At 43.7% G+C, this 26,671-nt stretch overlaps 1 protein-coding gene across 1 annotated transcript in view; it reads right to left on the bottom strand.

Annotated features, from left to right (window-relative positions):
• The window catches only part of SETBP1 (SET binding protein 1), a 259,184-nt gene that overhangs the window by 60,465 nt on the left and 172,048 nt on the right, over positions 1-26,671 (bottom strand). The window contains 1 exon segment of the mRNA XM_040580452.1: positions 13,374-16,839. Coding sequence (XP_040436386.1) covers positions 13,374-16,839 — 3,466 coding nt within the window.

The following is a 26,671-nucleotide window of genomic DNA, read 5'->3' as shown; positions in this document are numbered from 1 at the left end:
TATGTTGGTAAAATTTTATGTGGTCTTCAAGACATCTCTTATCCTCTGATTCAGGAATTGCCCCTGGGAGCAAATGTAAATTCTGTCTTTGATGAGACATGAGGATGATAACAAGAGAAGGGAAGATGCCTTCTCGTTACAGCAATGGGTTGGAAAAATGAGTATTTTTCTGTGGCAAAGGGTCGATACAAAAGGATCATTTGCTCGGTCCTATTGAGCGGACCGGACACTACCAGAACGATGCATGAATGCCAGACGGCAATGCCAGGACCTCTCTTGCTCACTGCCAGGAGCAACAAAAGCTGCCGTTACCATGTTATGCACATGAAAGGAGCTGCCCCTGGTGCAGGGGACCTGCTGATAGGACCACAGCAGCCATCTGGATGGCCATCCAGCCACCTCATCCTGAGGCCATCTCTTCCTGGTGGCCAGCTGAATGGTAGCATCCCTGGCTGTTCAGTGACATCACCTGAAGTTATATTGTTTAGTGGCGGATGCTTCCCCTTTCTCCTGTCTTTACCTTGCAGGATTTGCTTGTGTTTCCATAGCAGTGGAAGCAAAGTGCTTAGTGAGTAAGTTTATAGCATTCTTCATTAAGAATTTACATACAAAGAAAATTAAACCTGACTAGAAACCTAATGAACTGTTTTGTAATTTGATGAAACAGTGTGACCTACCAAGGGACTTAGTCCAAGGAGTGTTGTGTGCTAATCCGATGCTAAGCACAAGAAGGATTTCGGGGATTCCAACTTCTCTTGGGTGTCTTGTCCAGCATTGAAACTGTATGGCTATAATTAACATCAATCATACTAGAGATATGGAAGACCAAAAGCCACCTGAGAGACTACAGTGCTCAGGATGAGAACCTAGTTAGCCAACACTGTCACTGGGAGTAATTAAGTCTTCTGCAAATTCTGGTAGGATTCTCACATCTCCAGTTACCTTCTGGCACATCTTGCTTAAACACTGAGCACTGGGTGACTGAGGACTCCTGTATAGATGGGGTAATACTGAGAGGGGAAAAAAAGGGGGGGAGCTGCCAGCACTTTGGCCAGCATTCTTGGGGTGAGAAGTAATGTCTCTTCCCTGGAACATTTTAACCAGTGTAAATATATCAATACTATCCACATTTTAGGTAGGTTTCTTCACGATTCATGATGAATCAGAAGATGCAGCTGCCCCATGCTGTGTTCAGGTACAGTGTGAAAGTGAAGTAGAAAGTGCCATCAAGTCATAATAATACACTTTGTTTATAGACCTCATTTCATTTCCAACATTTCAAAGTCTTGCCAGTATTAATTAATTAAAGTCTTGCAACAGCTCTTTGTGTTGAGCAAGGACTATTATATCATTACATCAGTCAGTAAACGCGGAGACCCTGAAGGCTGGATTGAGACTGCCTGCTTTAGGCACTCAATTTATTTGTTGCAACATCTTAAAAAAGAAGTAGGTGCTTGGCTCCAGCAGAATGATTCAGATCACTTAAGGCAGGTGCCTACGCAAAGTATACAAGCGATGCAGAGGCAGATGCCTCTGAAGTAGCACTCAATTGGAGTTCACACATTTCTCCATCAACTGAATGGCAAGCTGTGGGTCCTTCATGGGATATTTAGTGTGGCTGCATGTAGCCACTGAGGCGTAGGCACTAGGAAATACTATTCTCAAGAGTGCGGTTGGGTAAATTCAGGGCTCAACAGTGTGCAATCCTGCTTACATGGGAATCAAATTCCCCTCTGAAGGGCAAGCACCTGTGTTGTGGGATACGTCAGAGGAGGAAGCACCAGACACTAATGATTTGAGCACTTATCCAGAAAACAGAAAAGTAAAGACCTAGGCTCTCCAGTCTAAGGGGGTCTGACTCAAGTATTTCCACTTGCCTGGACTATACCAGGCTGCAGGTAAGGCTGGAGTAGAGGCATTGCCTCCTCCTGCTGAACGTCAGATGCTCAGCAACTAGAAGCGTAAGTTGTAGAAGCTAGAGAGTCTTAGCCCAGTGGAAAGTGAGGACCTTTGTATGTAAATCTTCTATTTTAGAGCTCTATCAGACAAATGGCATGAATCAAGTTAGGCCAGGGCACGGGCTTTCCCTCATGCCCCAGGCTTAGCTGGCACTTCGCAATGTGGACTGTGTTCGTCTCAGGTAGCCTGGTATCCAGGTCCTCCACACTCTGCTCTTGCTAGCTGGCCATTAGGGAGCCATTTGTTCCATCCAAGAGGAAAGCTGGGCATGGCCAAGATGACAGCGTGCTCCAGGCTCTGCACCAGGAACAGTGTGGACATGCACCACACAACTTTGGCTCTTTACCTGATGCAATACTGTAATGCTAGTCTGAAGTCCCCAAAGCCCAGAATCCCTCCTATCACTTCCAAGGGCACACAGCAAGCAGACAGATGCAGAAAAGCCCCTATTTTGGCATCTGCATTATGAAAAAAAACAACCCAGAAATATCTATAACTGTACCACAGAGAGCTGTTGCCAAGTGGATATCAGGATCAAGTGCTGTGCAGCATGGATCAATCTGCCCACTCCAGATGATCTCAGCTGTGTGAACACAAGCCAACCTGCAACAAGCAGCTCAGAAGCATAGACTCTCTTTCTGGTTTGGCCCACAAAACCAATATAAACACGCTCCAGATTTCTCCTGCTGAGGTGTTCCATGCTAGCTCAATGTCACCTAAAATTGGTCAGGCTGTGGCTTAATTAAGTGGGACCTTTTCAACACTTCTGGAGATATTAGCAGCTCCTCACCCACCTGTGAGTCATGATGGACTGCCAGGAGGGGTCAATCACTAAACACAGGCAAAACCATGTGGTTAAATGCTTAAGTTACTCTTAAGTCCAAAACACACTGTCCAGATCTATACATGCACTCAGTTTCTTTGGGATGTAGGTTCTTCTTCGGATGAAACAGACTGAACCATTCCCTGGGACTTTGACACGTTCAGTTCATTCTCACAGGGACTTAAGTTGACTCATGGATGGTCTAAATCCCATTCATTGAGTTCTTCAAACTATGTAGCATCTTAGAGCTGAGAGAAAAGACTGAGGAGTCCTGAACCTGGGCTTGAGCCCGATTTATTATCATTTTTACTTGCTAGGGGTTTCTTTGATCTCAGCAAGACTTTTGCCTGATTAGCAGTAGAGAAGGAGAATTTGGGTTAATGCACCCTGCTCTACCCACTCTTTAACATGAGTGACTCCTATTAACATTTTAGCAGTTTGTCCTTTTATGCAAGGACTTGCATAGCTGACTTGGCTAAACTTTTAATGGGTACGCTTCTAGTGTGGGAGGAAATGTTAAGTGCTGCTTATTGTTACTTAGAATTACACACCCAGATGCTATGGCTTCATCCAGAGTTCCCAGGCATCTAGCTACTTTACTATCTACCACAGCACACTATATCACAAATAAGATCTTCCTTACTGCCTAAAGTAATGTCATGATGCAGTGTAGGAGCCAAAGAATGCTGGGTTTGCAAAATGCGTGCATTGCTTCAGATTGCAGTGAATTCATTTAAGAGGAGATCAGGCAGCAACCATTAATTTCAGTGCAACAGATTTCTCTGCTCTTCTTATTTATCGAGATGTTGTCTCACTAGATCAAATCAATGAAATTACAACAGATCGCCCAGCGTATCGACAACAGCCAAAGCCTGCCTAGCATCTCACGGAGGCATCCCTTTATCAAATGCCTCCAGTTTCTGTCTGCCACATCTCTACCATTCAGTCTGTTCAGCTGGAAATAGAAAAGTTAAAGTTTTCCAATGTACTTGGCTGAGTCAGAAGCACTTTGGGGCGGTCATGCACAGGCGCACGTATCGACTGCCCTGCTAGCAGCAGATTTGGCCCCACCGTGCCAAGGAGATGTGCTATTGTCCTTGGGTGCACTTCTGGAGGCCATGTGTGGGGTGTACGCAACTCCACCCTCAGCTGAGGTGGGAAACTTGTTCAAAGTGGTTTTGAGGTTTTGTTAAGAAGCAAAACAGGAAATCTGCATGAATCTGGAGTTTAACTATTTTTTTAACTTGTTGCTCTCCCAGAGCTGGTTTTTTTGGTGTGGGTTGTTTTTTTGGGGTTTTTTTTTTGTTATGATTATTATTATTATTATTTCAAAAATAAATAAATATCAGAATGATAAACATTCTGCAACTGACCACGTCCCAGTTCTGGGATAAGCCCAAGGTGTTACTGGCGCAGTCTGGACATCAGGCAGCAAAGAGAACCTGGAGAAGTCCAGGGATTTTTTGCTTCTCTTTTTTAAGCAAACCAAGCAATTGAAAGGCTGTGTCAACTAACTTAAATGCTCCTTATGCCAACTAATCATAGCTGGCACAGAAAACAATGCTGACTATTGCTCCCTTCCCTGCCTACACTGGAGGCGAGGAAGGCTAAAGACAGAGCTGAAACAGCAGCTCTGTGCCATCTGGAGACCGTATCCTCAGCCTGGCTGCTTGGGAGCAGAGGAAAGAACACCAAGTTGCTCCTGAAAATCAGTGACAAGGACAATGAATACATCAGTGGGGCAAGGAGCACCAGTGCACGCCTGCCTGCCCCAACATGTTGACCCCCATATGCAGTACTGCCACCATTGCTGAGTGTAGCGGGTGCCCTTGTCCCTCACCTCACCAACCTTCCCTCTGGTAACCATGAAAACCGTAAGAGCTAGTTTTATAGCCTGAGTAATGTGGACCCTCCCCAGCCCTGAGATAGCTATCATGAAACCATCAAGTTGTCTCAGGAGCCCAGGAATGAGAACGACATCACTACTGACCTCCATGCGGGTCTTAATGGCAAAAAAATCCATCACCAGAACTGCCAATTACCGAGCTTTAGCATACATCGCTGATTCACATTCTATGACTGCTGAGCAAATGCTACCTAGATGTCTCTACAACTCTGTTTCTAGTGCTATATAATGCTGGGTTTGGACCAGATTCTGTGATGGGATATGCTGCTGTCACTCACAAACAAGTGCACTAAGACAAGTGAGTTATGGATAGGTGTAATACAGATTGGCTGAGCTGTATCTTGCAATTGGGATCAAACAGACAAATTCCTCACAGTTTCCTCCTGGTTTGTTTAAGCTGCCTGTGTGTGCCACATAAGGCACCAGCAACGCTTTTGCTCTTGCTCCAACATCACTCTGACGTCAGCACTTTGATTTGATTTTCTGTCACTGTTCTTGCAGATTAAATTTCAACCAGTGACCCACGGCTTGATAGCTCATTAGCAAATCCCTCTGAGCCATCTAGTCCTGCCCTTGCTTGACAGTTAACTCTGCATTGCACATACTCCCAAAGCCTCCTGAAATCAGCACCGCCCCATGTAAAAGCTCTGTCAGACTCTGCTGCTGCAAAAGCCTGAAGGGATCCATGCCCAGCTGCATGTTTTCAATGACAAATCACTAACGATTCTTATTATGAGTCCTTGGGTCTTTCCAAGTCATTGAGGTTGTGTAAAAAAACTCCTCCGTGGACAGTCAAAGCTTTCCTTTCCCACCCCTCCCCTCAGGCCTTGATCTATAGGGGAATTATTCAGACTTCCTTCTCAGTAAAACCTTAAAGCAGGATGTTATTACTCCTTTTGTTGTTCAGCATCATTATTGCAACCAGACAGACTAAGGCAGCTGGTATAAAGCACTTTCCATTTTCTTTTGCTGTGATATGTGAACATAAAACTCTTGGTAGGCAGTGGCAATAGAGAAGCTGCCTGAGGTCATGCTCCAGAGGTCACAAACCCCAGCTCTCACCTCTGCAGTTGAGTAGGACAGGGCGCAGGTTGCCCTGAGAGCATTACAATCCCACTTAACAGCAGATATCTTGAGCTCAGCTTTTCCTATGCCCAGCTCTGGGTGACACTGAGCAGCAGGTTAATACTTAAGATAGAGCCATTGCTTTGTTTTACCTCTGTGCACACAAACAGACCTCCTGCCTTGTACCTAGACTATCAGTACCTTCGAGGAAGAAATTATATTGCCTGTAGGCCAGGGCTACAGCACACGCTTTCCCCTCTAACTTAAATTGCCACCTATACAAATATCCAGGCTGCACACTGTCAAAATCTTCACCAACCCTCTTCCTCTGAGCTAAGAAAACCGCTACAAACGCTGCACAGAGGCTGTTTTCAGCACCCAGCAGGTAGAGCATGGCCAAAAGAACTTCCCAGCCCCACAGTCTCTTTTTGCCTCAACAGATACTCACTGCAGAAGTGAACCTCACCCATTTCAGTGGGGAGATGCCTGATTTATGCCGAGCTGAGCCGAGAATCCAGCCGTGGCTCTTTATTGCCTTTTAAAGCCAAGAGCCCAGCAGAAGCCAATTGTGTCTGACGCGAAGCTGCTGCACACCCAACGTGGAATCTGCACAACTCCATAAACCAGCAGTGGTCTAAATAAAAACTTCAAACAAGACATTCTGGCATTGGCCAGAAAGAGGGAAGATAAATGACCGGGAGACGCCAAGTTGTAAGGAAGAACTGCTTGACTGTTGGACAGAGAGCAAAGTAAGAGGCAGAAATTAGGCAGGGTGCTGGGAGGCTTGTAACACTCCCAAAAAGCAAAGGGGTCATAGCATTTAATTTGATTAATTCATCGCTGGTCCAAAAGACTTTGTACTGAGCCTCAGGCAGTGCAATAAACATACAATCATTAAGAGAGGAACTAAAAGATTGGTTGGGTGGTAAAATACTCCAGCTCCCTCTCTCACTCCAGCTTCACTCATGTTTCTTCTTTCCTTGGTCAGTGCAAACATTGGAAGCAACACAGTAAGCGAGCAGTAGCATTAAAACAACAACAACACTTACTGTATTTCAAGGAAAGCTTCGACTTGCATTCCCCGTCATTTTTGTTATCCCTGTTCCTTTAGGAAGCACCGTGGGCAGAATGGAGCAAGAGGCATGCTGGCTTGGCCTCCTCTCCCCAGGACTGGCGGAAGACTTCGTGGAAAACAACAAGAAGGACGTTTATCCTAAGGGGACCAGCTAATGCTTTAGGAGGTCATTTCAGTAGTTTTGGTTGTAGTCCTAAGCATCCAGGGGCCCAAACAGCTGTTTTGATGAATGTAATTGTATTTACAAATAATGGTATTTTGTAAAGCTACGGTGGTAACTTTTATGGGCCAGATGGTATGAGTACTCACCCCACAACTATATAGTGCTTGTCCCTCACCACAGGACACAGGGGAAGGCACAAATCGCCCGCTGACACTGGGGCTGGAAAGCTTTTGCAGCTGCCTGAAGCTATGTAGGAGCCTGGGGTGTCTGAGGGAACCACAGCAGAGGCAGAGCTGGGGAAAGGCAGGGTGACCAACCCTCTATACACCCTTAGCAAGTGAAGTTCACGTCTGGCTCTTCTCCCATGTGCTTCAAGCACTGCCACTGCCCCCACGCTGTGTTTGCTGGCCATCGATGTGTATCAGGCCTCACTGTGGCTCCTACAGCACAAAAATGCTTTTATCCCCTTTTCCCAGGCAGACACTGAGGTTTCCTGCAATTTAGACACTTTTCTGCAGCCACATGAGAAAAGTATGGTATGGAAGATGGGTCTCCAAACCCTGGACCATGCATCAGCCTGCCTCTGCATCTGTGCACACGATGCCATATGGCACCTAGGTCCTGTTGAGTCAAGTGTCACTACTGAAGAAAACAAGGCAACTTATATGTGTGTTTTAATTAATATTTAATGAACTTCGTTCATCACATGACCATCGCTTCTCCCTTTTTCCAGCATGTCAAGGTGCATTCATGAGTATATATGCAAGACCCAGCCAGTACAGACATTGATTTTATGTCTAAGCTGGTCAAATGAGAAAATGTTTATCAAATATACTGTTGGACCACTGTTATGGTTATTAATTGTTAATAATAATTTCACATATTATTATGTGAAATAGTGTGTTCACTGCAGTATAGTGAACCAACTCGGTGATCCTGGATCTACATTACAAAAAAAATATTCGTGGAAACTATTCCTGTACAAAAATCAGCAAAGTCTGATTAATAAGGATGTTGTATAACCATATTTGGCTGCATTTTCCATATACATTCAGAAGCATAAATATGCTTACCCACGACTGAAATACAGATCCTTTTTTGGTGTAAAACTGTGGCTGATTAAGGCTTCATGATAATGGTCCAGAACTGCATATTTTGTTTCTTAAAAAAAAAACAAAAACAAAACACCACAAAACCAAATGATACCTCCTCAAACCAAAACAAAACTCATGGTGGCTTTGCCAATATTTCACCATGTTTGCTTTTGCTTATAGCAAGTCCTGTTTTAAATCATGGTAATGCATTTGACTTCTGAGAAAGGATGAACCAGAGATTTATTCACCGCTGTGTGGCAATGGCCTATTCCAGGAGGAAACTGAGCCATGGACGGGAGTTTTGTCGGAGAAGAAATCTCATCTGGATAAATGACACTCCTCAGCAGAGCATGGTTACTTATATGTGTTTGTACTGACATCAGATGAATGCAGTTCATTCCTTTGATTGTCACTTCTCCTCCCTTCCTCCAGTATTCCTCCTACCCTCCCTTTGGAAGTTTTAATCACCAAAATGTAAGGCTTTTTAACAGGAACAAGGGCACTTTTAAGTTAAAGACATTGGAAAATAACTTTAAATAAATACAACATATGTTTGTGCATTTAATGAGTGTGTTTAACTTGCATATGTACACACGCATGACATGGTCCTTCTTCTCCCACTCAAGTCACAGGGCCAAACACTACTCACTCTCTGATGCCCATCCTCCATCTAAAGCTGATACTGATTCCCTCAGAGTTAAATCAGCACCATACAGACTAGCTAAGGAGGAAAGGTCAAATCAGAAGAAATTCAGCTTGTAGCACTGCCGGACACTAAGTAGGGAAGGCATGGAGGGGCTTGTAGGTAAGTTAAGCATTAATTTGTAAAGCATGTTTGTCATGATAACAATCCCGCACTCAGAGACCAATGTTTACTACCTTCCTAATAGCTGCATATGATTAACTTTATATTCCTGCAAATTTACTGTGCATAGTGTCTGCTATATTTGATAAAACCCATGTACTTACTAGCTGATCTTTGAGCCGTGATGCCCAACATGCAAGCAAGGCAATCTTTGCTTGTAAAATCATATTTTTTAAAAAAAAGAGACAGAGATACTGTGAACATAAAGTAGCATAGAACTTGATTAGTCTCACTATAAAGAAAAGCAGAAATACACTCCTGAGTACAATGACTTTTGGTGTCTGGTTCACCCCCAGCTCCATCCTGGCCTGCAGTGATTGTAACTAGGACATAATCAGACAGGTCATGTACAGAAACTGCCGTCTTATCTATGCACCTTAAAATGTTAAATGTGCTTTTCCTCATTTGTCTGCCTAAGGAAATAGGGAAGAGGTAAACATTCCTGGTTTTTTTTCCAAGGCACAAGCTATGGCATTGGGACTGCTTATCAGCAATGCAAGTATCTTCTACAGCATCACATATAAAAAGGAAGCAGGAAGACCCGTGACAAGAAGATGTGGGGTTTGCTATGAGGATCTCTTTAAAATACAGCTCTGCTCTCAGTCTCCCCAGCCCAGCTGTGGCACCAATCTGTGGCCTCTCCCTTGGTCCCTCACCTGGGGCTTTAGTAACTACTGGAGAGCAGATGAAAGGATCAACCATCCAGCTGTGTGCAGTGCCTCAGGGCACAGAGAGCCAGAGGGGCCCCAACAGTGCTTTGAAAATGTAAGACATGTACCTCTATCTGTGGGGAGTAGAAGGAGGGAGTCAACTGAGTCAACGCTTGGTGCACACAACTTGAAAGTTCAGTTTAGGATGTACCCAAATGATGCCAGCGTGACTGTGGCAAGGGAGGATCTGAAACACCTTCTGCTGTGCCCTTGACTGTAGGCAAGATTGATGCCCCTGGACTAGTCTTCTGCATTAGCTAAACAGGAAAGATGGGTCTAATTAGTTACGATTAATTAGTCTTTTTAAATGCAGGAAGATTAGGTGAACAGAAGACATCTTACAAAAATAGCTATTTCCAAAAAAAAAGTAACAGGAAGCGACAGGTCATGGGGCATGGATGGGAAGGAAGGTGGGAAGAGTTATTAATTAGTATTTATGGAAAGGACTCCAGCTTCTCCAGGACAATGGTGGAGAAACAGGCAGTGCACTGTGAGAACAGCCCTATGCATATTTAACCTCAGGAGGTCCCAAGCAATGTAAAATGAGCCAACGCTCACAAGGTCCCCACTAACGAATAGCCAGCGGTAGTACGGTAGTGCAGTACAGGGAATGGACCTTTGCTGTGGCCAACCAAGGTGGCTGGTGGCACACCCTCAACAGGACCCCTCACTCTTGGTACAGATTTCTTGTGCCAACTATGCAAACAGATCCTCTGAAAAGTGAGAGGGACAACTCTTCCCTTGATAGCCTAATCTTTCTAGGTTGTAAAATCATACATAGGCTTTAAGGTTATATGGCAGGACTGCTTTCTAACACAGACATGACCACTACGTAGCACCAGGGAACACTGAACTTTTCAGAAATGGTTTAGTGCTGTTACAACATAGATAATAATGATAAAAATAGCAACAGTACAATGGAACCTGCAGCAGTACACTACACTGAAACAGACTGCAGAACACCAAAGGGCACTAAATGGATCTCTCATCACTCTTACCACAGATATCTCTAGTGAGTAGGGGTGGGTTTTGCTCCGTATTTCATCTCCAGCAACACCCAACGAAATTGCAAATGGCATTACTGAGAGTACCAAAATGCCCATGCAATAAAGATAACATTGAATTTGTGATATAAATCTATTATCAGCTTTCATCTGAATATTCAAGATGCCTCCTTTTATCTTTGTTACATATTATTTTTATATTGTGAAAGTTGACAAATACCAAATGACAAGAGCAGTCAGGCTATGGAAATTGTCTCCTGGGACAGAGCTGTATGTTCACGTAGGGCTTTTTTTTCCTTTTACCTTTTATTTTTATGATTAGTCAATCACTGTTTAGCCACCTCAGGGAAATGCAAGGTGAATTCAGAGAAAGGTGGTCAAGGTTATAATGGAAAAATTTAATCCCTCTTTAGTGGGAACCGGTTAATAGTTATGGCTAGGCTCAAGTGCGGACCTCTTTTGGGAATCCCAGTGAAGGTCAAAGGCAGAGAGGAAAAAAAGCTGAACTGAGATCTTAGACAGTCGTAAGCGGACAGATGTTCCTAGTCTTTAATGAGCAGTCTTGGCTCCAGGCCTTTCTTGGCAGAGCTGTTTAGTTTTAGTATTTTTCCTTGTAGTGAAGGTATGGCTTTAGTTAGCTGGCTCTGCTTAGCTAACTGCTGATGATTTTTCCATCTAAATAATAGCTTGACAATGAAGAAACCAGTTCATATTCTGTGACTTGACGGATTAGGTCATGGGGAACGATGTGCAGTTGTAATCATGAAAAGTAAAAATAAATAAAAATAACCTTAGTTTAAATGAGAAGCCGTTTCAAAAGTTTAAGCAGCAAATCTGATGGAGTTCCTACTGGAAGTTCTATCGCTCCATCTTACAATTTTATCATCATGGACAATATACTGAAGGAAAATAACACGAAATGGACTTTTTCTTTACCAATTCTATTTGCAAGACAGCCTGGTAGGGGTCATGGCCCTACTTTGGAAACTCATTTGGGTTCAGCAGCGACAAGAATTTTCACTTCACAATTTACTATGCCTAAATGAAATATATTAAATTGGAAAGTACAGGTTTGGCAAATATCTTCTGTTCAGAAAGCAAAAAGGCTACAAATCCAGCTGTTATCAAACTACGAAATCAGTAACTTCCATTAAAAACCTGAGAAATAGCGTCATTAAAAATTTTGAAGGCTTTCAACTCTTGTCTACTAGGATACAACTTCCTTAATGCAATAGCCACCACAGCAATTGGAGAATTATTTCATTCTTTGTCAGGCACATAGCAATCCTGATATAACCAGCGACTGAATTCAGTCTCTTTTCCAACATTTCAGGGTGTCTCGTTTCTAGGTATCACAACGGTCTGATACAATACAATATCATGAATAGGAATATTTTCATGGGATAAGCTCTCATTTTAGACTGCTTTTCATTGCTATAGTCCAGATCATGCTCTCAGTGAAGGAAATAGAAATGTCTAGGTGGCTTAGAGCATGAGCAGTCTTTGGATCTTGATCAGTTACAAGTCCATAAAAAACTTAAGAGCCTTACATTGGCAGGTTATACCAATTCTCTGCTCCCTCTGTGTTCTCAGCTGATTCTCTTTTCATTCTGAAGGCTATGAGGTATGTTTCTTTGAAGTTTTTTTTTAGCACATCAGAATCTCATCCACCAGTGGTTGGTTCAGTAAAGCTCACCCTTTTCCAGAACCAAGTGTGAAATCTGCTTTGTGGTAAATATCTGATGGTGCAGGAGCTCTGGGCTTGCTCCCAAGCTAAAGTCATTTATATTACAGCAAAACACCTGCCTCTGTGTCATCACGAAAGCAGCTCCCTATTGTAAAGTACAGTTCAGTCTCTCAGACAAGATTCAGGTTCCTTCCCCCCGCCCTCCCTGCAGAAAAGGAACAGATGTCCTTAGCAGCCAAAAGGAGCTTCCTCCATCCTCATCCCTACCCAGCTTATATTTCCAAGTTATGAGCCCTAAAACTCTCCAGAGTGAATTGGCTAGGGTTTCTTGTTTCCATGACACCAGTCCCTTCCCACAGCCACTCAGTGCTCAGGATAATTATCTTACATGACACCTGCCAGCTGGAAATGACAGATTTACACTAGGATTGTACCCAAGGTCTCTGTATATTCAGGCCTGCTATCACCATGATGGGTCCCTCTGGACCAGCAGTACCACCACACCAGTCATGGGACATTGACCCAGCTCCGCAACTTCCCACATGTCTGGCCCATCCCATCAACAAATGGCTTTTGTACACTTTGTGGGCCAGAGCAGAGACCCTCTGCTCAGTACCGTGGCTGTTCTCTCAGAGGCTGGGATATGACTACCACCCCGTGACATTAGACACCAATAAGAAGGACGCCTGCCTTGCCAACAGTTGTTCCAATTGCTGCTGTTGCAGAGTGCAATAGTGAGATTTTGGGAGGAAGTGCAACAAGCTATGAGAGATAGGTAAAGGTACCACAAATATTTATAAAAATGCTGTGTAACAATGCAGATACTTGTAAAGGTTTTGCCTTAATGCGTGGCCAACCTTCTTGTCAATCTCCCTGAAGTTTGGATGGAGAATGGGAGTCATTTACAAGAAGTCAGAGAAGTTATTGACTCATAAACATATTTGCTGTGAATGGCAAGTTCCTCTTTGTTCAGCATTACAATTTGAATGCAGTAAGGTAAAACAGAATAAAGTTGAGCTTACCTGAAGAGGCTGAAGAATCGTAAGTACTTCTGTCCTTCCTGTTTGTCCTGAAGGGCTGAATGTCCTTTTCCCTGTAAGTTCCAAACCCTTCAAAGCTTCTTCTTTTATTCCCACTTGCGTCGTTGTCCCGCTTCTCACTCGAGGAATTCATTTCACCAAACATGTCCAGGGACTCTGACCTTCCACTACTCTCAGTATTACTAGAGTATCTCTTTGTGCAAGAGTCAATGGGATCATTGCTTGAGTCACTTTTATCTTTACTCTGCGTCCACTGCTGGGCATCAGAAAGTGATAATGTAGACAACGTATCCACTTCAAAATTACTTTTTGAGCCTTTGTGTCCACTTTCACAATGCTGGTGCTTCTGCTTCTCCTTATGCTTGCTTTTCTCATTGAGCAAGGAGAGGTCTTTATCTGAGCCGCTAAGCCTTTCGTTGATGGCATGGGTGGAGAAACCAGTGGACTTGCTAGCAAAGAGACCGCTCAGATCTTCGTGTGGCCCCAGTAGCCGCTCATCCTTATGCTTGTGCTTATGTTTGTGTTTCCTTTTGTGAAGTCGGCCACTGGAAAGGCTTGTTCCTCCAACCTTTGGAGGAGCCAAAGAGGACTGCATGTCTCCAAGGCCCATTCCCACAGGTGTTTGTAGGTGCACTCCGTGTTTCACTTTATGCTTGGCAGTGGTGGACATCTTCATATGAGAACTTGCATGGAATTGGGGTGGGGGCACGGTAGGTCTCATAAATGGGGAAGCCGCTCCGAGCGTGTGAGATAGATACAAAGGAGCTGGATACTGACCATAGTAACCAAGATTCATCATAGGCATTGATGTGTAAGGCATTCCATAGGGTGCATAGTAACTCCCACTGGGAATAGGGTAACCGAACCCTTGTAAAAAAGGCACCTTTGTCATGGTGTCATTGGTTTTGGCAGGTCTACCACGCTTCTTCTTAGACTTCATGTCAGAGGTCCTGCGAAGATAGAGCAATGGGTCATACTGGATATATGGCACAGGGTAGTAGTGATCAAAATTAATCCTGAAGATGCTGGGATATGGGTTTTCATGATAAAATGTGTAACTTCGATGGGAAATCCTGAACACTTGAAACTTATTGATGAGTTCCTCAAGGTCTGCCAGAAACTGGAGGTCATCTCTGTTCTGCAGGCTTTTCCTTTTCCTCTTGTGCTTTGGCTTTTTAATACTCTCATGAGAGAGAAAGTTATCCACAATGAGATGTTTCTGCCGGTGACCATGCCTGTTCTTTGTGCTGGTGTCAGATGGGATAGCCTCTGGATTGTCCAGGGTGCAGAAATCAAAAGAGTATCTCCGGCGGGATTCCGAGCTTTTCTCGGCTTGGTCAGAAGTGCTGTTGTTGTCCGTACCTATCCCACTGTCGCTGGGTATGGTTTCCTCACTGTGAGACTCACTCACTGGCGACAGTGTGACTTCTTTCAGAGAACCTATTTCACAGAGGTGGGAAGGTGAATTAGCCATTAACCTGGGTGGAGACAGCTTCCAAGTTCCACTGTGCATTCCTTTCTGAGTTTTCGTAGGAAGAGCACTGATAGGTTGAAGATTTGGCATAGTTTTTAATTCTGAAAAATTTGTTTCAGTGCTTGCAGGGCTAAGGTTGCCATTAGTCCCCACTAACTGTGTCGAAAGCGAATGAATAGCTGCTGGTGACGATGCCACAAGTGACTGCAGGTTGGAAGGCACTGCTGGGTTTTCTGGCTGGCTGGAAACAGGCCTTGAGTGCTTGATGGCTGTCTTAGGTTCTTCTGGCTGAGGCTGAAGCTCTGCTCTTGGCTTTCTGCCCCGTTTTTTACCAATGTAGATAGTCCCCCTCTTGCTGACATTGATCTGCTTCCCTAGTCTGGCATCAATGGTGGTTGGCCCAGAGCTAGATGGTGGCTGGACTTTTGCTTTTAGAGCTATGCTGCTGGAGCAGGAGGACAAGATCTGGTTGAGAATATTCTTCCTCTTGAGGGTCTTCATTTTATTAATGGTCTTGATGGTCTTCTTATCCAAGACCCCAAGCTTCCCGACCTTTTTGTGAAACTTGAGTTCACTGATGGACTTGTCGTCTCCCGGGACCATCTGAGCCAACTTGGCCAGATTCCGTCTCCTCTTCCTTTTCTTTGTTCCTGGAAATTCACAATTGATTGGACTCACTGGGCTGGTGGAGGTTCCCTCGTGAATGGTTTCAACAGTGAGCAAAGGCTGTTTCTTTGGTCGTCCTCTTTTTTTCTTGACAGGTGTGATCACAGTAAGACTGTCTGTATTGGTATACAGAGGGCTGGATGGTGTGATGGGATAGGCTGAAGGAGGCTCCACCATCAGCTTCTCAGATGTTGTCATGGAGGTCTCCCGAAGGATAGATTTAGGCTTACTGCAGGTCCATCGCCGTTTAGCTGCATGTTTAGGGTGCTGGACCTCAGATAATTTGCCAGCTGTGGGAAGATTGGTGGGTAGGAGAGTAGAAGTCACAGCTACAGATTTTCTGAGTCTAGTGGCACTGTTGGGGGAAGCTTTGTCAGTGAGCAGACCGCTGTCAATAGTTATCAAGGGGGACTCGTTTTCAATCACTTTCCCTGGCTTTGTGACTCGAAGATCTTTTTTACTCCCCTCTGGTTGAGAGCTAGTCCTGTTTGCTACTTCACTGTTCATCATAAGTCCAGAAGGCAGGCTTTTCTCCTGGATGGTTTTCTCTATGGAAGATTTTATGGATTGCCTTTTTTTCCTTTTGTGGCCAGATGTATCTGTTGTCGGAGACTTTATTGGGATAGTAATTCGTACGTGACTGGTGTCACTTTCACAACTGCTAGCAGAAGTGGGATTCTGCTTCAAGGGTGATGTATCTATCACACTGTCCATCGAGTAAGACTCCTTTTTCCCTTCCATGCTGTCATGGGATTTGCTGTCAAATGCTTTTTGAGCACTCTTCACCCATTCAATTTCTGTGGTTGGGATGGTTTGACTTATCAAGTCCTTTTTGCTGGACTTCTTCTTCGTACTGCTGACAGGCTGGTCAGGGGCCTCCAGCTGCACACCCCCCTCCTGGTCGCCGAGAGGCAAAAGCCCGTTGCACTCTGTGGCGCTGCTCGGCTGGGCGGCCGTGCTGATGTTGTTGGGCGATGGGACTGCGCTGCAGATGACGAGGTCTTTACTGCTGGCTGACAGCTGCCCCCATGTGCTGCTGATGCAGGACTTCTTTGCTTGGGATTTACTGAAGGAAACTCCTGGCTCTGTAGTGGAGACCTTGGTGGCACTGACTGCTTCTCGACTGGGTTCTGTGTTGATGAAGCAACTCTGAGAAGCGGATCCAGTATCGGAGCTCACTGACCAGTCAAGGTGGTGCTGGTTGCTACTTTTCTGCTGGTGCTTTGATTTTAAGGTGTCACCGGTGAAGTCTTGTTGGAGGCCCGGGTCATAGTGCAGAGCAGAATGTTTTTGTGGCCTGTCATAAACCTGGAAGATAGCAGAACATAAATAACAAAAAAACCAAATTAATTTATGAGTCCATTCTTAACGCCTGGCTGCAGCTTTTTATTTATACAGCTAACGATAACTCTTCTTAGCCCACGTCCCTGGAAGGGTTAGGAGCCTTTATACCGTCATCTTATACCTGTGTCAAATTTGCATTTAGATTCATGCATTGTAAACAAGTTTTGTTTTGTTTTTCCACTCTAAAAACAATGGAAATATTTCTATAAATGTTAAATTGCTAAGGAAACATATTCGATTGGTTTTTAATTTAAAACACCATATTCCCTTTCAATAGATGAATGGTGCAATTCAGCCTCCTGGTGAGAATCCGTTTTTCCTAAAAAATAATCCCTCACAGAACTTAATGCTCAACAACGGCAATTAAGCTCATTGTTGTAAACAAGAAAAATGCAAAATTATCTCGGAAGTTGTAAAAAACAAGAGGAAAACCCATGGGTCCACTTCCCTTTGAAGCTGGATTCTGCAAAGATTTACTTGCTGAAATTTCCACATTGAAGTCACCCCCATAAACCCAGGGCTTAAAATCATATGCACAGCGTCAAGTGTGTGAGGCACACTTGGCAGGTTCAAGATTTGCATTACTCCCTTTCCATTTTAATAATCAGCTATTTGCAATGTTGGTAAGAGATATTTTCAATATGATTTCTAATCCGACAGCAGCTATTCAAGTAGCAGAGGTTAGAGTAAGGGCAGAATTATGCTGAAGACTGTTACAGAGCAAAAGAAAGTCTACTTTTTTTTTTTTTCCTTAGTGGGCCTCCTTCAGTTAGAGAAATTGTGTTTGCTACAGCTGAAACCTATTGAAAATTCTCTTAAACCAAAGAAATTTTATTATTATTTTTTTAACTTCCATTAACAGACCTCTTCCAGGCATTTGTTTTCTCCTGTTACATTTGGAAGTTGATTGTTTTTAAAGCTCTGGGTCAAACCGTGCCACTGATTTTGTACACCTAGTACTGTACTGTAAACAATTGTTCCCAGCAAACTGTAATGACACCATCCCGAATGCCAAATAAATGATGAGAGACTTAAAATAAATGTGTTACCAAGGAAAGAACAATAGAAAACAACTGCTAAGTGTCTCATGTTTCTGCAAACACCCTGTTACAATTAAGTTTCTATCAGTAGCATTACGTTAGATCCCTGTTCAGGGTATCTGCAGCAGCAGTTTTGGGGCAAGGAGGCTCTCAGCGTAAGAGGATTTTGAGCTGGGAAGCAAGGTGTCCCGATTCTGAGCAACTTCAGAGGGATTTGCAAAGTGCTAAACACCCCCAAGCCCAGAGCGCATTATTTAGTGACCAATAAACATACATGTTATTGGCAAATTCATGTTGAGAGATCCTTCATGTGGCTATAAAAATGGGCATGTGGCTTTTCTGGAATAGGTAATAATGATGAAACTGTTCTGGTCCATCGTCTGAGGAATAATCAGGGACTCTTATATCCTGTGGATAGTTCAGCTGTCGTGCACATGGACCAGCCATGCTCAGGGAAAGCAGACATTTCCAGGAATTGTGGAGTGAGAAAATGAAAGCACGCAGCTGTGGTATTGCTGCAGATGTCGCGGGCGAGTGACACCCGGTTTCTTCAGCCTGAGAAAAGAGCTGAAAGCATAAACAGCCCTCGGGGAATGAATCAGTTCCTCCTCCTCTTCCTCCTCGAAGTGGCCTCCTTTGTGCAAGCCACACAGCACAGGGTGGCCATGACCCATGCCGTGGGTGCCCTCCTTCATCCTATGAATAAAGTCCACCCATGTCCACGTCCTTGGGACGAGGCCAGGGAGGGGCAGAAAGGAAATCAGCAGCACTGACACTGAAGCTTGATAGTTAGGTCTTATTTAAATTATTATATTTTTAAACTATCACAAAGCTCCTGAGCTTCATTCTAGCTCAGCCATTTGGGGCTCCTCCAGTCCCCAAGCCACCAGGCTGGGTGCACTGTCAGCTGGGCATGAGGAGGTGTGTGGGAGGTGGCCATCCCCTGGGGAGGTCCCAGTGGGCTGGAGGTGGGTGCCCTCCATCCAAACCTCACATGAAACATCATCTTCTTGAAATACCATGATTTCTGACTTGGAAAAGCCCTAGAAATGATGGCTTGAGGCCTCTCTTGGTTCCCAGGACCCACACCGGGGCAGGGCAGGTTGTTTCTGCGCAGATCCTGGCCTTACGGCTGCAATCAAAGCAGCTCTTTACATCCACGTTATTTCCAAAATGCTGAGCTGTGAAACTAAATGATCTGAAAAAATTCATTTGGAAGGAAGAAAAATAAAAAGAGCGGGGATTACAGCAGTGAGTGAAAACGGCACACCATGGCAACACTGTGGTCCCTCCAAGTCCATCACACACACAGATCTCTAGCTGTCCTGGCTTCAGACCTGGACAGCAACACTAGTTTAAAAGGAACAATAACCTCTGAAGTATATTTTAAGGTAGTTAATAAGGGCTCAGAATGGAAAGACCAGCTATATATCAGTGATGAATGCTGATGTATCGCTAGGCTTCTCCAGCCTTGTTTCCTCAACCTGCATATTACAAAATGATGATGCAAATTCCGATAATGATAGCCCTGTTATTACTCCAGCACTGCAGGCCACCACAACATCTATCTAAAAATTCATGAGAAAGATATGCCTACGTCCTCAAAGGTGCCAGTTTTGGAGACAGGTGATCACATAGATGAGCACTCCCATTTCAACACTCCTTCAAAAAATGACCAGCCTGCAGGACCAGGGGACTCCATTTCCTAAGAGGGATGTCATAACTATCTATCTAGATAGATAGATAGATAGGTATATATATGTATCTACCCAAGCATGTAAGAGTCCACCGGGTTTCTTCATACAGCTTCTTTCACCTTAACATTTCCTGTTCGCTCTACCCTGCCAGGCACATCCATATTACCCCAAAATAATTCTTGTGCAGCACAGCACCCAGAGATCATTTGGCTGAAGGTGTTGGGTTTCACTGGCTGCAATGGATATGTGGGGACTGCTTACCTAAAAGCGTTACCAAATCAGTTAAAAGTAATGCAGCCAAGTGTATTTTATTCCCCATGTATCCATCTGGGTTGCTGTCTGATTCCATTGGTCCTAATGTTTAGGCTTTGATTTTCTCTGCTGGGTGACCACCACCGTAAGAAGCCAACAAGCCCCAGCTCAGCTAACCTAAGCCTCTGCTGAGCTAGCGGAGGATGCCAGAGCTGCCAGTAGGGTAAGGGCAAACAGGGTTCCTCAGAAACCTCTATCTTCATGCCCTTCACACAGATTCATTACTTTATTCATCAGTAAGCATGCTATATACTGCAGCTCCATAGGTCTTGGCAAGGGGCTGTTGACTGGAATAGAGTTCCTATGGCAGCACAGCTGAGACCAGCATCAAGAATAGTGGACTTTTTCAGGAAAATATTAAGATTTACTTTCATTTACTTTTTGGTTTATGAGACCCTAAAAATACTCGAAACTTCAGTGTCTGCCTCTGTTTGTAGTGTGCCCTTTCATTGAATGGGATTTTCCTAGCAGCTACCTCTCCTGCGCTGGGAGTCTGCTCCTTCTTCTGTTGTGAAAGTAGAAACATGACTGAAATTCTGCAATTTCATCCCATCTTACCAGACTTGCACTATTTCTCTTGATACTCAGTTTACTGGATGTACTTAGTGGGTAATAATCCCATCTTTCCTTTAAAGAAAATAAAAGACATATAAAGAAGCTAACAGCTTTCATAACTGCAAAGAAGTTTGAGCAATGTAATACAGCACATGCTAAACCTTAGACTAAAAAAAATAAACTTTGAATATTCTTATTAGTAGTATATGATTCTAATGCCAAATTCCTGACTTTTAGTCCATACCTTTGGCAAGGGCAGGTAAGCCTATCAGTGGGATACATCCCATATACTGGTAGCTGAAAAGCACTGGCACCAGAGAGCAGGGGAGGTGGGGTTGTGTGTTTACACCTGCCTTGCCAGACCTGTGCAACACTGCATCTGCAAAGATGATGACTCCTCTTACCAGTTCCATTCTGGCATGTAGCCCTTTTAAATGAGGGGATGAGACTGTCTCAGTCCCATGATGAGCAGCACCTTACTTTGCAAGCAGTACCCAGCAGCAGAATCCATCCCTCAGGGACTCTTTTCATTTAACTACTGGATATCTTGCTCTGCCTTCCCATTCCCTTGCCTGAGGTTCTCTCTAAATCCACACTCTGCTCCCAGTCCCAGAGTAAAAAGTGGGAGGAGATGCCAGCCACCAAATCAAAAACTTAGTAAAATAATAAGAAAAAAAATCCAAATAAGATTAATATAAAATAATAATAATAATAATAATAAAGATAAAACACGCAATTAGAGAAACACATCACCTGAAAAAACTCTGCTTTCTTGCAGGGGATTGTCCCCCCCTGCTGCAGACGCACCTTTCTGGAGAAGTAACACACATACAGCTTGTCAAGAATCTGGCTTGCAAATCAAAGTTAATACTACAACGCCCCCTCTTTAAATCATTTGCAGATCCATCTGTGTAATGGCTCCTCAAGTGTAATTCCCTATTAAGAGGCTTTATCTGGAGAGATAAGCAGCTGGTTCCCATGTCACTAATTGCTGTCTGCTGTGATTTTAAAACATCTGCACCATTGTGCTCTTCATTTTCATATTCTAATCACCCTGAAACTTGAAAAAGGTACATCATTGATTGTTTCTGTGGGTTAATTAGTACACAGTCTCCTTGTAGAGACAATTTAAAGGCAGTCAGAACCTCAATCAGCAAGTTTGTTTTAAAAATTAATAACATCGTGAGCGTCTGTGGGGATTGGCATCCACAGTGACACATCAGAGTATGCTCTGGGGACATACCATCCTTTGTTGTTTTCTTTATAGACTAGAAATAAAATTAAAAAAAAGAAAAAAAAAAGAAAAAAAAAGAAAATAAAAAGAGGAAAGGCTTTCCTAAACGAATAATGTCACTTAGAATCAGAGTCTTGGGAAGTGATTGCTTTTATCTTAGGGCCAACCCTGCCTTCTCCAGTGAGAGCAAATCTCATCAAAACACTGTGTAATACCTCTCTGTGGTCTAGGAACTCGTAAGCCAGTTTTGGTAGCAATTTTCACAACTGGGACCTGGAATCTCATTGGAAATCCATGGGGTGAAGCTGTGACTGTTTGGATGTGTGTGGGCATTGGCTCCGCTTGCCACCCGGGTTGGCTCGATGATGAATCGCCAGGTGCTGTCCCCAAGCCATGCAGAGCAGGACATTAACTCAGGCATGGCACTCTGCTATGGCAGCGATACTGAATGCAGAGGGGACCTGCCTCGTACCCAGCCAGCTCAGAGAAAAGGCAGGCCTCGATTCGTACCTGCTTTAACTCAAGCTTACACTCGAAATTACTCCCGACAAGGCTGATAACAGACCTTTGGTGCCTAACAAAAGGTCAGCCTAGAGATTTTCTAGACGGAACAAGTAAATCTGGCAGCACTGAGGTTAAGCGGCAAATGCAACGGGCACCTGTCTTCTGAAAAGTCAGACTCTGTTTTGGTCTTTTGCAAGGAGCTCCTAAAAACTGGAGAAGCTCCAGGTGATTTGTGCCTCTTGAAAAAGCTTTCTCTTCAGTTACTGATTCCTAGACACGCATGAGAACATGTTGCTGGAGAAGACGCTTTGAAAGGAAATAAAACCTGAGATTTCTAGCTCCAACACATAAATAAATAATCCTGGCTCAGCTCATACTTTTGCTCAAAACTGAGTGTTTCCTCTTGTGTCCCAATGGGACAGCTGCAAACTGCTCACTTGAAGGCTCTAATCAGAACTACAGGTTAGATATATTTCATAGATTTTGTTCAGTGCACTGAGCCTTCCTGGGCTAGCATTACTCTGTAAATAAAAGATGCCAAGGGGAGGAGATACCAGGTTCAGGAGAACATAACTCTGGCCTGATGGCTTACAGGTTGAGCAGTCATTGACATGAGATGCAATCACTTTATAGGAGGGGTCTGTCATCAGGTCAAGTCCATTCATAATTGCAACTGAAATGATTTCAGAAAGCTCTCGGTGGCTCTAATTCCCTCTAAGAGGAGTGATCACAACCCAACATATGACACTTGCTGAAAGTACAAACAACAGTAGTGTTTTCTGAGAACCCCCACTGAATCTAGTTCAAAACTGATGTAGGGGCTTTAACTCCAATTAAAATACTAACAGAAAACACATTAGCAGGTGCTAACATAAAATTCATCACTCTCATCCCAAACAAGGGGATTTTCCAGAGTCACTCCCAGAGTTTACTCCTCCCCCATCTCCCTGAGTCTTCAATTGCACAGAACCCAAACATCACCGTACTCACAGGAGTGAGGATCGTTTGTTAGACATCGAAAGAGAGGCAGGAATTAACGCAAAGCTGCAGGGGGACTACTTGAGAGCAAGTCACAGCATGGCGTGGGAGTGGGTTAATTAAAAGCAAAGCATCACCTGTTTGTGTCCATTCATTGAACACAAACATCACAGGCTGTGGTACAAGTCTTGCACAAATCAGGAGGATGTGCACTGAAGCTGCTGGAGTCCTTCCAGATTTGCACTCCCATTGCTGCGTAGCTCTGCCTTCCCTGAGATACTTGTGTAATTGTGTCAATACAGAGAAACTGGAGTTCAGGCTTTTACATTATAATAATTTTGAGAATACCTATCTAAAGCATTTATCCTTAAGGAGAAGACAAAGCAATGCACAGAGATTGCTGAAGGGTCCAAAGATGCTCATGTGGTTGCAAATTGTAATTTTTCACACATTCCTGGTAAAGTGTCATGTTTTGCTAAATATTTCAGAAATTCTAAAGTTATTCCAAATTAATTTTGCTACCAGCATTAAGCTGGATGACTCGCAGACTATTTTAATCTTCTGATGGATTTCAGACCCTTCTATTTTCCATGTATAGAGATCGAGGATTTTATGGGGGAAAATTGCAATAACATGTGGAATTTATAAAGGTAGGGTTTGGTGCTGTGGGCTGGTCTGCTCCTTACTAGTGGGATAGGTCCATCTCTGCACATATTTTCTTCATCAAATGTTTAAACAACCCTGCTCTTTTCAGGTCTTTGTATTAAGCACCGAGTCTGGGAAAACTCTAAACAATGGAATTTTTCCTGTCATCTCCAACAAAGAGCCCATCACCACTGACATAACAATGCAGTTTAAATATCGTGTTTAAGCATAACACAGTTTGCCGCCTCAGTTTAGGCAGCTGGGAGAGAACAATTGGGTACCAGCTAAGGTGGAAGACAATGGGACTTACACAATTTTGCTCATTCATCTGGTGAGATATCTCTGGTTCGGTCCCTGTTTGGCCATAAGCCAGTGTGAAGATTTTTAAGCAAGAGCTACAGACATAACGGCCACAAAGCCAGGGCTCACAGAGCAAGGTGTCTTTACTAAGCTGCCTGCTTTCGTTTGTCCGAAAGCCTTGATAATGAACTTAGCTGCAGCAGTGATACTAAGGCTTGATTACTCATCTATGAAAGATACTTCCATCCCTTCAGAAGTGGGATAGTTCCATGGAGCTTGACCTGCTCTTCTTGGTCTGTAACTGCAACGTTGCATGTCCAGTTTTCTATCTTGCTTCCCTTTGCTCTGTAATATCAAGTGGTAGAGAGCAATGTATATCTGTATAGTGACTTGGTCAAAATCAGCAGAAGGATCCCAAGATGGACTGGGACCTGCAGAAATGAAAGCTCTAGGGCGTATTCATCCCTGAAATGTTTGTGTTGTTGTCCAGGACGTTAATGCTTCAGCATGTCTTGGATTACTGAATTACAAATAAGGATATAAACAGCTGTGCACCCTAAGTTTCTACTATAATTTTTAAAAGCCTGCAGTGCTTAATTTGCATTGAAAGATTTCTTTTATCCTTCATTTTGTATAGGAATTGCAGTGTTACTCATAATACTTTTTTTTTTTTTTTTTTCCTGAAGGGGTGGGGGAAATATAAATGACTTTTCCATTGAGGCCAGTGTTTCTTTCCACTAGAGTTAAATAATTTGATTATAAACTGAGTCCTTAAATGTCAAGGAGATGCTGAGTCCACCTGAAAACAGGCATTTAGAGAAGCTCATAAAAGCTGTGAGCTTCAGTCAGTTAGCTCATCATTCTTTTAGCATGCACTTCATTTAGCAGTTACCAACCGCCAGATTAATTCTTTGAAAGCATCCTGATTGCAGCTAAGGTCTAGCACAAAGTATTGCACGTGAAACCGCATTAGCAAAAAGTCCAGAAATCTGCCAGAACATCTATCTGGTGCAGCTGGGTTAAAGCTCATGAAAATTCGCAGGACAGGTCAAATATACAGCATCTTCCTGCCTTCTGGCATTAAGACCTGAGTCCCTGTACCTTGAATTCAGAGAAAGCATCGCTTGTGCTTTCAGCAAATTCACCCTGAAAAGATGAATTTCAGTGATCTGTGGCAAAATGTGGGAGGTTCATTCCCACTGAAAAATCTGCCTAAAGATGTCATACAAGGTGCATTTCTGGCTCCCCTGGGAACATACAGAAAGGTCACTGGACTCTGTACAAAGCCAGCAAGCATGTGGGTGTACCATCCGGAGATGGGACATGTCCTCTCTGAAAAAGCTGGTCTCAGATCAGACTCCCAGGTGCAATTCTCCTTTGTTTTCACCAGTAAAATAATTATCTTCTGATGGAAGGGAATAGAAGCACACACATCTTCCCTTGCTCTGCATGTAGTCCTTCAAACTGTCCAGGCAGGCATGCAGTGAAACCTGTCCCATTTGCAAAAGGCTACAGGATGAGTGGAGTTTCAGAAGCTTTATCCTCCCAGTTTGCCTATAAACCATGCTTATTTTTCACCCCTGTGACAGATGAAAAGTGATCCCTCTCCCCTTTTCCCTAAGAACCCCAGGAGGTGATAACTGAAGAAATTTGCTGCATGTGCTGAAGATGTAAAAGGCATGGCAGATATCTGTTTCTGGACTAGAGGTGATGCCCTGTGGCATAGTTGTTGAGGATTGCAGTCCTCAGTCAGGTATTTTTTAGTTTACACCCCCGAGAAAGGCAAGTTTGGAGAATGACACCCATCATCGCACTGGGATGCCCGAGGCATGGATATGTGTTATGAGGATGCTAATGCACACCTGCAAGTCTTTTTTCAAGACCATAACAGTGGTGATCATGGGCAGCAACAAAATCACAAGCTGCCCCGGCTAAATCTGAACGTTTTTCTGTAAGAACCAGTTTAACCATCCCCTGGATTTAAAGCCCTGCAGACGCCTCTTCCACCCAGATGTTTTTGCAGGCTCCTCACCCCACCTGTAACCAGAGCTTTCCCACTGGGGAAATTCAACCAGGTTAACAATAACATTTCAGAACAACAACAACAACCAAAAGAAGACATAAAAAAATTTCTATGGCAATGCTAGATGAGGTGATGATAAGTGACACCACATTTTTTGGGCATTGCTGTGCTTTTTCTAAGCGACATGTATCTCTGCTTTGATGTTCATCCCTCTTCTTTCCTTCCTCCCCTTCCTTCCCAGCTATGGCAAAATCACCTTTACTAATAAACCTCCAGCTCGAATAGCAGGTTTTATTTAGTGTGCTATAAAAACAGTCATTTCTCAGATCATAAAAGGGGCTCAACTGGACTGCATCATTTTGCTGAACTGAGTTTTCTGGTGGAGTGATTCTCTTTTCTAAATGCCACAGTCCCCCACTACCAGTATTTATGTACCAAAATAAAATGCAATTTTCTGTATTTTATTAAGTGTGAATCTCCAGCGGAAATCCATTTGGGAGCTGAACCC

Source organism: Falco naumanni, chromosome Z (genome assembly GCF_017639655.2).
Source record: "Falco naumanni isolate bFalNau1 chromosome Z, bFalNau1.pat, whole genome shotgun sequence".
Classification (NCBI taxonomy): Eukaryota; Metazoa; Chordata; class Aves; order Falconiformes; family Falconidae; genus Falco; species Falco naumanni.
The sequence above is the reverse complement of the archived record's forward strand: the minus strand, read 5'-3'. Positions and strand labels throughout refer to the sequence as shown.